Below are 12,936 nucleotides of genomic sequence, written 5' to 3' on the forward strand. Positions count from 1 at the left end.
AATCCATTCATCCAGATAGACAGACCACAATGGTTCAAGAAGGTGTCATCTTACTAAAGGAAATTTGGATGAGCAACAATTGCTGGCCTTACCAGGGACACTCACACACCATGAACGACTCCCAGAATAAAAGATAGGTGGACTACTGCTGAGTCGTCATGATGTCCAGCATTGTTTGTGCTCCAGTTTGGACAATGAATTACAATATTAGTTGTTTGAGAATTCAGGAAATGGGGAGATAATTGTGAAGTTTCTGTAGTATTGTAACATTTTGTAATTTTTAACTGAGATGCACAAAGAGAAGAGGGGATGGTAGCCTGGTAATACAGAGGCCCTGATTAATGCTTTGGGTACATGGGTTCAAGCCCATTGTGGCAGCTGGTGGGATTTATATTTAAACAATTTATATAAATCAAGTGGTTGATGAAACTCTGAAATTAAAAGCCAATTGCAGTAATAGTGACCGCGAAACTATCATCAATTGTTGGAAAAACCCATCTGGTTGCCTGCCTGCCCCTTGGGGAAGCAAGTCTTCAGCCTTTCATTGGTCTGGTCCACATGTAATTCCTTATCCATAATGTGGCGGATTCATAACTACTCACTGAAAGGGTTTAGGAAACCACTCAGTTCAAGGGTAATAGGGGTGGGTCTGGGTCTAGTAGTAATGGCTATATCCCATGAAATAATAAAGAGAATAAAATCCAAATTAAGAAGCTTGTGTTACAGTCATTTAGTCCACAAATAAGCCACGGTTCCAGTGTAATCACAGGTGATTTGGTTAGTTGATAACTGAAATATAAACAGAATGATGAATGTATTGTGATCTTTCAAGGGACCTAAAATTCAGAGGCATTTTTGAAGAAAACCAAATTAGTTTCAGCCAAGATTCATTGTCTGGAGTTCCCAATCAAAAGATTATCACATCAACCATAGAGTCATAGAGATGTACAGCATGGAAACAGACTCTTTGGTCCAACTCGTCCATGCCAACCAGATATCCCAAACCAATCTAGTCCCACCTGCCAGCACCCGGCCCATATCCCTCCAAACCGTTCCTATTCATATACTCATCTAAATGCCTCTTAAATGTTGCATTTGTACCAGCCTCCACCATTCCATACATGTACCATTCTCTGCATGAAAAGGTTGCCCCTTAGGTCTCCTTTATATCTTTCCTCTCTCACCCGAAACCTATGCCCTCTAGTTCTGGACTCCCCCACCCCGGGGAAAAGACTTTATCTATTTATCTTATCCAAGCCCCTCATGATTTTATAAAACTCTATGATGTCACCATCAGCCCTAGGCGCTTCAGGGAAAACAGCCCTAGCCTATTCAACTTCTCCCTCCAGCTCAAATCCTCCAACCCCGGCAATATCTTTGGTAAATCTTTTCTGAACCCTTTCAAGTTTCACAACATCTTTCCGATAGGAAGGACACTAGAACTGCATGCAATATTCCAACAGCGGTCTAACCAATGTCCTATACAGCTGCAACATGACCTCCCAACTCCTGTACTCAATGCTCTGACCAAGAAATGAAATCCTTAACTTAAAAACCTGACCTGCTGAAGAAGCAAATTACAGCTGGGATGCTCGTGGTAAATGAAACCAGATCCTTGTTATCCTGGATATTTTTGAGGTTCTCCCAGGAAATATCACTGGGTTCACCAAGAATACATTCATCAACTTTTATTGAGATAATTATTGCTCGTTTCTGCCACAGATGACAATACAGTAGATACTACAGCCACATACATAGCCAGCTGCAGATTACTTTCTTATGTTTGAAGCATTCTCAAAGCACAGTCTGTATTGACTACACTAACTCTAGCATCTTTGTTGAGGGAAAAAAACAGGACTACAAGACTTGTTTTGGATTGTTTGAGCAAAAAAGCCAGTCGTAAAATAATGAGCTGGAAGTCCTACTTCTACACTGAAATCATTTATTCACCTGTAAGCACACCATTGTGGTAGCAGCAAACAGGAACTGTTCACTGAATATTCAGATGTGTGATCACTGGCCGGCAAGAAATGATGGAAGAGAATAGTTATTTCCCCTATGTCACTCACAGTACATACATCCTGAGGTAAATGAAGAAAACAGTTCTCATGTGAAGACATAATGCAGGATTGGTTTATGTAGTGGGTGGTTCATTGGTCCCAAAGGTGATTGACGTCACTTCCATAAACCTTAGTCCCACAAGAGAGGATATGGACATGCATTAATGAACTAAGTGAACCACCACCTTCCAAAAACAATGGTTCCTTTGTATAATTCATTGTAAGCTGTGTATAGTATGAACTGGAACGAATTGATCATACATTTCTAGTGGGATGGTGTACAATATTAAAAATCGAAAGAGGCTCCTACACATTCAGCAATTCTGCCTCATGCCAGCTGATTTTTGGGAAGGGGCTTGATAAATGTACCCCCTACAATGCCATGCCAAAGAGTACTGGGATGGGTATTGCAACTCAGTGACATGGGCCCTTCCAGGTCAAGGGGAAAAGAACGGCATGAATATCCTATAACTGGAATTACTTGGCTGTGGTTGTTTGGTACAAGACAAGAAATATTTATCTTCTACTGAAAAGTGACTGGTGTCCAGTTTTTATGACATTCAGTTTTTACCAATGCAAGTGCTTATGTGTAATTTTCTGATGTGATATATTTCTGTCCTGTCCAGTTGTGCCTCATGCACCACTGCATCATTTATTTCTCTGATATGACCCAAATAAGCCTCCATTAGCAAGAAGAAGCAAAACCAATTCTGGATAAATATTGTGAAGACCTGTTTGCATTCTATTTTTGTTCATACTGCGTTGTCCTCCACATTACACACTCCACCAGGGTCTGCACGATGCACTTTTCTCCTTCAGCTCCTCCAGCTTTCTCCGTACCTCTGCTAGAGTCTTCTTTACCTACCACTTCAAGCTCATGCTCAGTCGCTTGCTCTAAATTACCTAACTCCTACTCAATCTTCAATTTCTTCATTCCATTGTGAACCACTTTGGAATGTTGTGCTATCTTAAAAATGCTATACAAATGGTGCTTTCTTGTCTCCAACCTACAGCCTATCGTTCAAGTGGTCTATACAAAAACTTTCATTTAACTCTTGCCTAGAAGCAAGAGATAGGTAGCAAATGCACAACGACTCCCCTGTTCCTATTCTTCTGATAGTCCCTACTCAGCATACAGCCAATAATCCCTGTCTGGAGGTAACAACAGTGTTCAATGTTTTTTAATTTTTTTTGACACTCCCTCCAATATACCTTGACATGTTTCAAAACATTAGGTGGTCTTGGCAGCATTAGAGGGAACATCCCTGAAAGATCTCATCACTGTACTTCATCTCTGCATGGAGCTTGTAAAACATAATTTTCAATGATAGTTGTACAAATGGAGGGTAGTATTTCCACTCCAATCTCGACCTAATTTTATTTTGAAACAAATAACTTCTTCCAGTGCTCATGGTCAAATTTCTTTGGTGGCCCTGTGAGGTCAGAATTATAAAGGGACAGAAGGCAATGATGAAAATCTGTGCATCAACAGTCAAAGTTTCTTCACTCATCACTTCTGTTTATTCCTCATTCATCAAACCTACACATTCTTTCAAAGTTTTAATGTATTTGGACTGGTGATTGTTTGGAATGTGGATTGCATCAAGCTTTGAATCAGATTTTGGCTGGTGCAGCATTTTGAGGATTGTGAGTGTGTGTTTGTGTATGTGAAAGAGAGCAACAGTCTTGTAATAGCAGCATCTTCCTCTTGGGCTTATGGAATTTCTGGAAATAAAGATAACACACATAAGCAGATTAGAATTGATAAGCTGCTGTTGTCACACTGAGTTTGTTTTGCAGTGGAATACAAACAGCATTTTCAATCCATTGAAAATTAAATTTCTTATCACAGTGATTATCATTATACAAACAGGGCCCTTGTTGTCATCATGGACTTCAAAATTCTGCAAACCCATACAGGTTTATAATCTCCTTAACGATATGATCACAGCAAATGGGAAGTTTCATTTGCTACACGATATTTACTAACTTAGAACAGTAGCATGCGAAGGGCACATACTCGTGTAAGGTTTTGAAAAGTTATTTTACAGTCAGAATCAAAGGCCACACAATACTGTATCAGTTATTAAGTCAAGTAGAATGAAACACAATATTATCTTGCTACCCGAAGATGGAAAAGCAGCACAAATACTTTCAAGTAGTCCCTTCCATTTGTGAAGAAGCTTTCTAGAGGGCAGCTTTCCTCTAGTAATAGGAAAAGGTCTGGCTTGTGTTGCCTGTGTGAATTAATCTCTTTTGTGCTCCATTTTCAGCAAGGTGGGAGTACACTTGGGATTCTAATGTTCTGGTGTTAACCCATTTAAGAATGTGGCCACTAAAAATACTTTGAGAAATTTCTATTAGTTTTAGCTAATCAAGCCGTTGTAACATGCCAAATATAACAGCGTAAGATCATTTTAGTGGTTCTAATTGCTTACCTTGGAGGTTAAATCGAGCACCTTCTTTGACAAATCCTTTGGAGCACAGTTGGGCTGTGTTGGTCTTCCACTTGACTTCCTCCCATGCCTACAAGAGCCTTTGGGTCAAATCTGATTTGTTTGTTTGTTTCAGTTTAGGAGGCACTAGGTGACTGAATGCCACTATTGTCATTTTAAAAATTCTGTTGATTGTAACGTGTCTGGTTTACTGGTGATTAAATTCATGCATTATAAGTATTGCTAGGAGGTGAAGCAACTACCAAGTCTGATTTAATATACATAAATTGTGCCCCTAAAATGATTTCCATCACTTTTCTTCCATGAAAAGCTTGTTTATTATGTCCTGATAACATACTTTCAATACCATTTATGTATTTATATGAATAATTTCAAAAACACTGGGATATTCTGAAACATTTGCAATTCGACACAGCAAACACTACTAATATTGAATCACTCTGGAGAGATTATATTTGCATGATCATTGTACACAAAAGAAAGTGAAAACTTACCATTTTTGTATTTAACCCTTTATCACATGTTGAACTGCCCCAAAGCAGTTCACACAATTAAAAACTGGAAGGAAAGACAGCAGTCATTTTTTTTGTTCTGGAATGTCTCAAAAACATTACTGAGATGAATAAGAACCTTTCCTTGAAACAATCAGAAGTTGTCATGTAATTGGCAAGATATTCTAATTTTCTTCACATATTACCTTTGGAATTTCACCTGAATGGTCAGATGGAATCTCATTCTAACACCTCACAAGGAGGTCAGCACATCAGTAAGTACAGCACACCCTCAGTGTCAGTTTGGTATAGCACTCAAACTTACCTTCAGTGACTTGGAGACAGCAGCCAATCCAGGAATTTAATTAGTTTACTGACAGTTTACAGATGTTGCTGAATGAAAAAATTCATGCAGGAATCATTGGCTTCCAGGATGAATACTGCTCTCAGAGAAAACATTCAGTCGCCAGAAGCAATGTGTCATTTTGGATGGGTCAAACAAAATCTTATTGTTCCTGTAGGTTAGTTCCTATTGTAGGATCATATTAAGATGGTATAGGCAGTGTTTGACCCATTTGAAGAAACAACAAAAGGTCTATTAGCTGCTTTATTGCACAAATTCATACCTGCTCTTACCTGATTGTTGGCACTGAGCAGTCGATTGTAACCTTGACTCCTGGGTAGAAGCTTCGGCGGAGTACGGAGACTAGACCGGTGCAGATTATCCAGACTGTAGTTCATTGTAGTTTGTCCTTGCAGATAGGAGTGGCTGCAAATGTATGGATCAGAGCAGTGCTTACAGTTGAATCTATGTAGGTAAGCAGAAATGTATTATTGGGAATGTATAACTTACAGAAAAATATTGGGGGCAACAGTGATCTTTATAACTGGCACAAAATTGATGAAAGCAAATCAACAGGCTATTTATGGAGAAGGAAACTGAGCAGAGATTGTTGATTCACTACCACCCAGCATTATTTTCACTCATTACTTCTGATTAGGAAAGGATTATAGTATTTGTTTAATGATTGTGGACAATGTGATTCTAATCAACAACTTTGGTACAGAAACAGAAGCTTGCATTTATCTAATGGCCTTCCTGGCTTCAGGATGACCCAGAGCACTTTGAAGAAGGACTGTTATATTGTAGCCACTACTGTTTTGCAGGCAAATGCAAGAGTCCACTGTGTACAGCCTGTTCCCTCATATAACAGAGGCAGACCACTATATCATCTGTTTTGTTGATGCTGGTTGAGAGATAAGTTTTTGCCAGGACATTCTAAAGATAGCTTCTTGAACAATGAATCTCACGCTCAGCATCATACTGAGGCATCAGTCTAGATTATGGGTATAGCTCTAATCTGAAAGTTGTTCAGTCAGAAGTAGGAGTGATACCACTGAGCTGTGCAGACGTAAAGTGACATAACCTTGAACAGATGGAGAGGAAATTTCATAAAATTGCCCATTCAATTACACCCACTTTAAACCAATACCAAAACTTACTATTGTCCTCACTATTCTCCCTGCTATCCTATGTTGGACAAAAAGTGTCAAATTTCATTCAATACCGAATGAGGAGGCGACATTATTTTCTTCATGATGACATCAAGTGAGTTTACATTTTAATAGATAGCGTTCTGTGGAATAACTGGAGTGATATCGTTGCCTCATGTTGGAAGTTCTGAATAGTCAATGAGGATATAGGGTGACATAATAGTTAGCACTATTGCCTCACAGCGTCAGGGACCCGCATTCAATTCCACCTTCGGGTGACTGCCTGTGTGGAGTTAGCACATTCTACCTGTATCTGCATGGGGTCGCTCTAGGTTTCCTTTCACAGTCCAAGGATGTGCAGTTTAGGCGGATTGGCCATGGTAAATACAGGATTACAGGGGTAAGGTAGTGGGGGTGGGGCTGGGTAGAATGCTCTTTGGAGGATTGGTGTGGACTCAATGGGCCAAATGGCCTGATTCCACACTGAAGTGATTCTACAATATTTTAATAATATTCAGGGTGTATTGTTCTGAGACAGTTCTCTGGCCTTCTCTCATTCCATCTCACAATGTTCATCACTGCCTCCTCTCAGTTTCAAAAGAATAAAAGGGAAGTATAGCACAGGAATAGGCCCTTCGGCCCTCCAACACTGTGCCGATCGTCATGCTCTAATTAAACTAAAAAAACAAACTTTCTGCCTTTTTGGCCCATTTCCCTCTATTCCCTCCATATTCATGTCATCCAGATGCCTCTTAAATGTAGCCTTTTCCCACCACCTCTTCTGGCAATGCATTCTAGGCTCCTACTGCTCTCTGCATGAAAAACCTCCCTCGCATATTTCCCTTAAACTTCCCCTCTCTCACCTTGAACCTGTGCCCCCCCCCCTTGTAATTGAAACTTCAACCCTGGGAAAAAGCCTTTGCTCATTCATCCTATCAATGCCTCTCATAATTTTGTCAGGTCTCCTCTCAGCCACTTTCTTGACCGTTCACCCTCACTACACTGAAACCAAGAGTCATCGTTCTCATGGATTTCAAAGTCTTTCACCTCTTTCACAGCCTTCAAGCTTTCAATCACTTCATCACTATTACCTGATCTCCTGTAGCTCCTTCATTCATTTAACCCTGTTGTGTCTGCCAGCGTGGACTTTGGTTTCACAATAAAATAATATACAACTCCAACTGACAACATCTTTTGTGAAGCTCTTAAATATGAAATGGGTGTTGATCCTGGATATTTATATCCTTTTGACTGAGGTCACTATTCTCAAGGTTTATTGTACGAGCAATGGAGGCATACAATACTATTCTACGTTGTACAGTGATATGCAAAAACAGAAAGGCTACTTTTTGAATAGTTCCTGCTGTCCCAGGTTGCTATAATCATTATTTTATATTGCAAAATGTGAAAATTGCATTGAAATGCCAAATATATTTGAAAATACTCAATCTGAGAAGATTTTTGCTGGAGATATATAACTGACACCATTTTCTGCTGCTGTCTGGAAAGTTGATGTGAAAGGGGCCAGAATTGTGGAGGACATATTGACTGCGCCCCCTGGTGGGTTTGATGCAATCCAGCAGTTCCCATGTCATGAGAAAACAATCCACTAAAATTATTTATTACCCATGGCTCAGTAATGCCAGTTGATGACTTGTTACAGGCTCAGAATGCTCATCAGGGTTATCTTTCGATTTTTGTGCAATTCATTCTCCATAGCTTTCTGTTAATCTGGACCACAACACACTGGTGCCTTTCTATGTGTTGTGTCCAAGAGTGAGATGGGTGAAAAGTATAGCAACTTAACAGTGGAACAATCTGAGTCCAATCTGCATAAGTGTTGGCACCACTGCTCATAGCTAAATTTCATTTTTGAATGAGTTTATTGCAGTTTCTCGCTTTTAAATTCAGGACCAAAGCACGATACGAAATCAGTAAAAAAAATCAATATCTGACAACAGTTTTCAAAGTTTCAGATGGACTGCATCGATGAAATTCTGGAGTGGGAACAAACGCGTTATTATTTTATAGGCATCCCTGCTGGACAGATAGCTAACACAGTTCTTCTTGTGACACTCAGAGCTTCCAGGATTCTTCCTGTTGTTGGGCTAGTGCCCAGACCCCCGAAAGGGATTTCCCATGGTGGAACAGAGAGTGCAAAGACCATTAAACAGGTGACCAACATACTGCCCAGCCATATACGGGTAAAAACTGCACAAGCAAGCCCATAGGTAGAAGGTCTTCATCACATACAGTCCCCTTGTGTTCAGGGAAACAAATTTCAAGATTCCTTTAGCTGGGACCCTCCTTCCTCAATCCATACACTCGTATGCTAGCTTGCCCTGCTACCAAACTGGCCACCATTTCCCACTCATGATTTGGACTGAACAATGCAGTCAGGACCTGATGGCATTCTAGCAATGTGTTTAAAAGGAGCAGACTAGGTTTGACCAGGCGCTATTGCCACCTGAATTGTAAACTATTGAGGACAGTCCAATCAGATGGGTAAATGCCCAGGAAATGTAATTGTCAGCCAACCAGTAGCCACCTTGTGGGCAAAGTTAACTCACAAAGTTAACTCATGGGGCGGCACGGTGGCACAGTGGCACAGTGGTTAGCACTGCTGCCTCACAGTGCCAGAGACCTGGGTTCAGTTCCTGCCTCAGGCGACTGACTGTGTGGAGTTTGCACATTCTCCCCGTGTCTGCGTGGGTTTCCTCCGGGTGCTCCGGTTTCCTCCCACAGTCCAAAAATGTGTGGGTTAGGTGAATTGGCCATGCTAAATTGCCAGTAGTGTTAGGTGCAGGGGTAAATGTAGGGGAATGGGTCTGGGTGGGTTGCGCTTCGGCGGGTCGGTGTGGACTTGTTGGGCCAAAGGGCCTGTTTCCACACTGTAAGTAATCTAATCTAAAAAACCTGTTATGCAGTTGACATATATTTCACAAGGCTTTCATATTTTAATGGAAGCATCTTGGTATTGTGTTTCCATAGTCTTACCAGACCATAGGGGTGCTCTTTCAACAGACAGAGGTGACTGGTGTTGATTTAACCTGACGGCCATCAGGTGAGGAGAAAGTCAGAAGGGGAGTCCTTATGGTAACCTCAGTAGGTGCAGGAATTGAACCATTGCTGTTGGTAGTGCATTGCTTCACAAACCAACCTTCCAGCCATCTGAGCTAAACTGATCAGTAACTGGAAACAAGTTGTTTGGGATTCAAATTTCAACCTCACAGTGCTAATGGGTTGCCAACGTGCTTTAAGGCTGTACCATGTGCGAGCCAGATAAGGCAAAGAGGAAACCGAGGGAAAACTGGTCTGTACACCTCTGTTTTTTGATTGAGTAACAAACTCATCATCTCAAAAATATTGACGTGGGGCAGGGACCATATTCTCCCACTCTTTTTGCACTGTAGAACACCATTAAAAGGCTGCAGGAAGTCTGATCAAAGCAACAGTTGATATTTTTGTAAAGATAAGGATTGAGAAAGCAGCGACATGAGTTTCACTGCACCAGCACTTCAATTGGATCGATTAGGTTGTAGACAGTGAGGCTTGTTTTTGTTAAAGAGTATATTGATCTTCGTATTCTTCCTTACGCTGTGGCTCATGCTCCACTATCCGCAATCAAGTCCATCCCCTCTAATCTCAAGTGAACTCTCTGCTTCCACAGTATCAATCACAGATGCGGCCAATCTGATTGTTTCCTTGCATTGCTAGCATTCACATTCTGCTTTCACTCCCCAACCCTAATTCCTTCTGGATCTGCCTGGAGAAAGCTGCTGAAGTTTTGCACTGCATTCACTACAACATTTCTGCAAATGTCAGACCCCTATCTCAATCACTGATACCTTTGCTGTCATTAAAACCATTACTCCACCATAGTCTGGTCATTAATCCAGCAGTACTCTGTAGCTTTCAGTTCAAGGCGCACAGAGCTGAATGTTTGCCATGGATAATTCAGTTAGATTTAGAATAGTTATGGAAAAGGATAAAGATGGGCAAGGAATAAACGCTCTAAACTGGAGCCAGGCTCACTTTACTACAATAAAATATGTTTTAGCCCATGTGACCTGGGAGCAGTGACTCGCAGAGGAATCTGTATTGAACACTGGCATGAATTCAGGGACGAAATAACAGGATTACAGGGCACAGAAACATAAAGTGTTCTTCTTCTTCGGAATGAAGAAAGGTCAAACCACACTCGGAACATTAACTCTGTTTTTCTCACTCCATACATTGCTGCCAGACCTGCTGATCTTGAATTAATTAATTCATGATTTTATTGTCACACATATCTGGGAAAATACAGTGAAAAGTGTTTTGTCAACACAAAGCGGAGCCATTACAAAATGAACAAAAATAAATGATTTAAATAGAGCTTCATTTTCTGTTTAATTGACAGAAAAACATAAAGGCAGAAAAATAAGAAATAATCTTCAACTTTACGGTCCCTCTTATCAAACACGGCTCCAGGTTTCCTTAAGGTCTCTGGGATTTTTGTAAGTTGTTCTGGTCTCCGTGCCACAAGGAATCCCTGTTCCGGGACAGGCGATGGCCCAGGAGTCCCCAGCTTCGCTGCTGCCACCTCACTGACATTGTAAGAGTCCCTGCTCTGGGCCGACTGTGCAGCCAAAGCTGCAGCCGTCGCTTGGCCGACATCTCTAGAAGTCCTTCCTCTGGGCCTACTGTGACCATGAGCCACCAATGCGGCCACCGCCTTGCTACCTTCACCATGAGGAGAAAGTGAGGACTGCAAATGCTGGAGATCAGAGCTGAAAATGTGTTGCTTCTTCAGGAATCAGGGCTCATGCCCGAAGCGTCGATTCTCCTGCTCCTTGGATGCTGCCTGACCTGCTGCACTTTTCCAGCAACACATTTTCAGCTACCTTCACCATGAGTCGGTCTGCAGCTTCCTCCACCATGACACCCTTCAGATTTCCAGTATCCAAGGCACGTTATTTTTACATGGGATAAAAATGTTCCTGTAAAGACAAAGCATGATTCTTGCAGGGGGCTGGACGATGTGGGCTGTGGCAAGATTTGTTGCAGAGTCATGTGAGAAGATGGATGAAGTGGGAGCACCTCGCTGCATCTTTTTGACCAGGCTGTAATCTTGTTTGATGTCACAGTGAGAAATACTTCAAAAATCTCAAAGCCACTGGCACTTGGCCAAAAGAATGTACGATTCAACCCAAAGGGTGGCACCAAGACCAGAGATTCGTGACGTGCAAGAACATAAAGGTGAGGATTACACAAAACAAAAGAGAAGCTTATGACAGATACTAAGGGCTCAAAACACCAGAGTCCTTAGAGAAGTATAAAAAATGCAGAAGCTAATTAAAAAGTAAACAAGGAAAGCAAAGCCATTGGATGAGAAAGCATTGGTATGCAGTATAAAGGAAAACCTAAAGGTTTTGTTTTTTAAACAGATATATAAAAAGTAAGAGTAGATCCCATTAGGAACCATAGAGTTAATTGTCCATGGACCCGGAATACTTGGGCACAAGTCCTCAATGAATATTTTACATCCATCTTCGCACAAAGCAGAGAATTACAGGCCTGTCAGTCAGACCTTTCCTGATGAAGGGCTTTTGCCCGAAATGTCAATTTTCCTGTTCCTCGGTTGCTGCCTGACCTGCAGTGCTTTTCCAGCACCACACCCTCGAGTCTGACCTTAGTGGTGGGACATAATCAGGCAGAAGTCTGGAGGGCAGAATATATTTGCACCTGGAGAGACATAGATTAATCAGGGATGAAAAATGTGTTGCTGGAAAAACGCAGCAGGTCAAGCAGCATCAAAGGAGCAGGAGAATTGCGTTTCGGGCATAAGCCCTTCTTCAGGAATGAGGAGGGTGTGCCAAGCAGGCTAAGATAAAAGGTAGGGAGGAGGGACTTGGGGGAGGGGCGTTGGGAATGCGATAGGTGGAAGGAGGTTAAGGTGAGGGTGATAGGCCGGAGAGGGGGTGGGGGCGGAGAGGTCGGGAAAAAGATTGCAGGTCAAGAAGGCGGTGCTGAGTCCGAGGGTTGGGACTGAGACAAGATGGGGGAGGGGAAATGAGGAAACTGGAGAAATCTGCATTCATCTCTTGTGGTTGGAGGGTTCCTAAGCGGAAGATGAGGCACTCTTTCTCCAGGCGTCGTGTTGCCATGGTCTGGCGATGGAGGAGGCCAAGGACCTGCATGTCCTTGGTGGAGTGGGAGGGGGAGTTAAAGTGTTCAGCCACGGGGCGGTTGGGTTGGTTGGTGCGGGTGTCCCAGAGGTGTTCTCTGAAACGTTCCGCAAGTAGGCGGCCTGTCTCCCCAATGTATAGGAGGCCACATCAGGTGCAGCGGATGCAGTAAATGATGTGTGGGAGGTGCAGGTGAATTTGTGATGGATATGGAAGGATCCTTTGGGGCCTTGGAGGGAAGTGAGGGGGGGAGGTGTGGGCGCAA

The 12,936-nt window shown here is 42.1% G+C and overlaps 1 protein-coding gene across 6 annotated transcripts in view; it reads right to left on the reverse strand.

The window, feature by feature from the left end:
* The window catches only part of LOC122563716 (disks large-associated protein 2), a 706,137-nt gene that overhangs the window by 70,932 nt on the left and 622,269 nt on the right, over window positions 1-12,936 (reverse strand). For all 6 annotated transcript variants that reach the window (XM_087976892.1, XM_043717840.2, XM_087976893.1 and 3 more), the window contains one exon: window positions 5,644-5,815. In XM_087976892.1, coding sequence (XP_087833018.1) covers window positions 5,644-5,815 — 172 coding nt within the window. The remainder of the gene's footprint in view (window positions 1-5,643; window positions 5,816-12,936) is intronic.

This window comes from Chiloscyllium plagiosum, unplaced genomic scaffold (assembly GCF_037043375.1).
Source record: "Chiloscyllium plagiosum isolate Xiang-an unplaced genomic scaffold, Cpla_swu_hap1 HiC_scaffold_30, whole genome shotgun sequence".
Classification (NCBI taxonomy): domain Eukaryota; kingdom Metazoa; phylum Chordata; class Chondrichthyes; order Orectolobiformes; family Hemiscylliidae; genus Chiloscyllium; species Chiloscyllium plagiosum.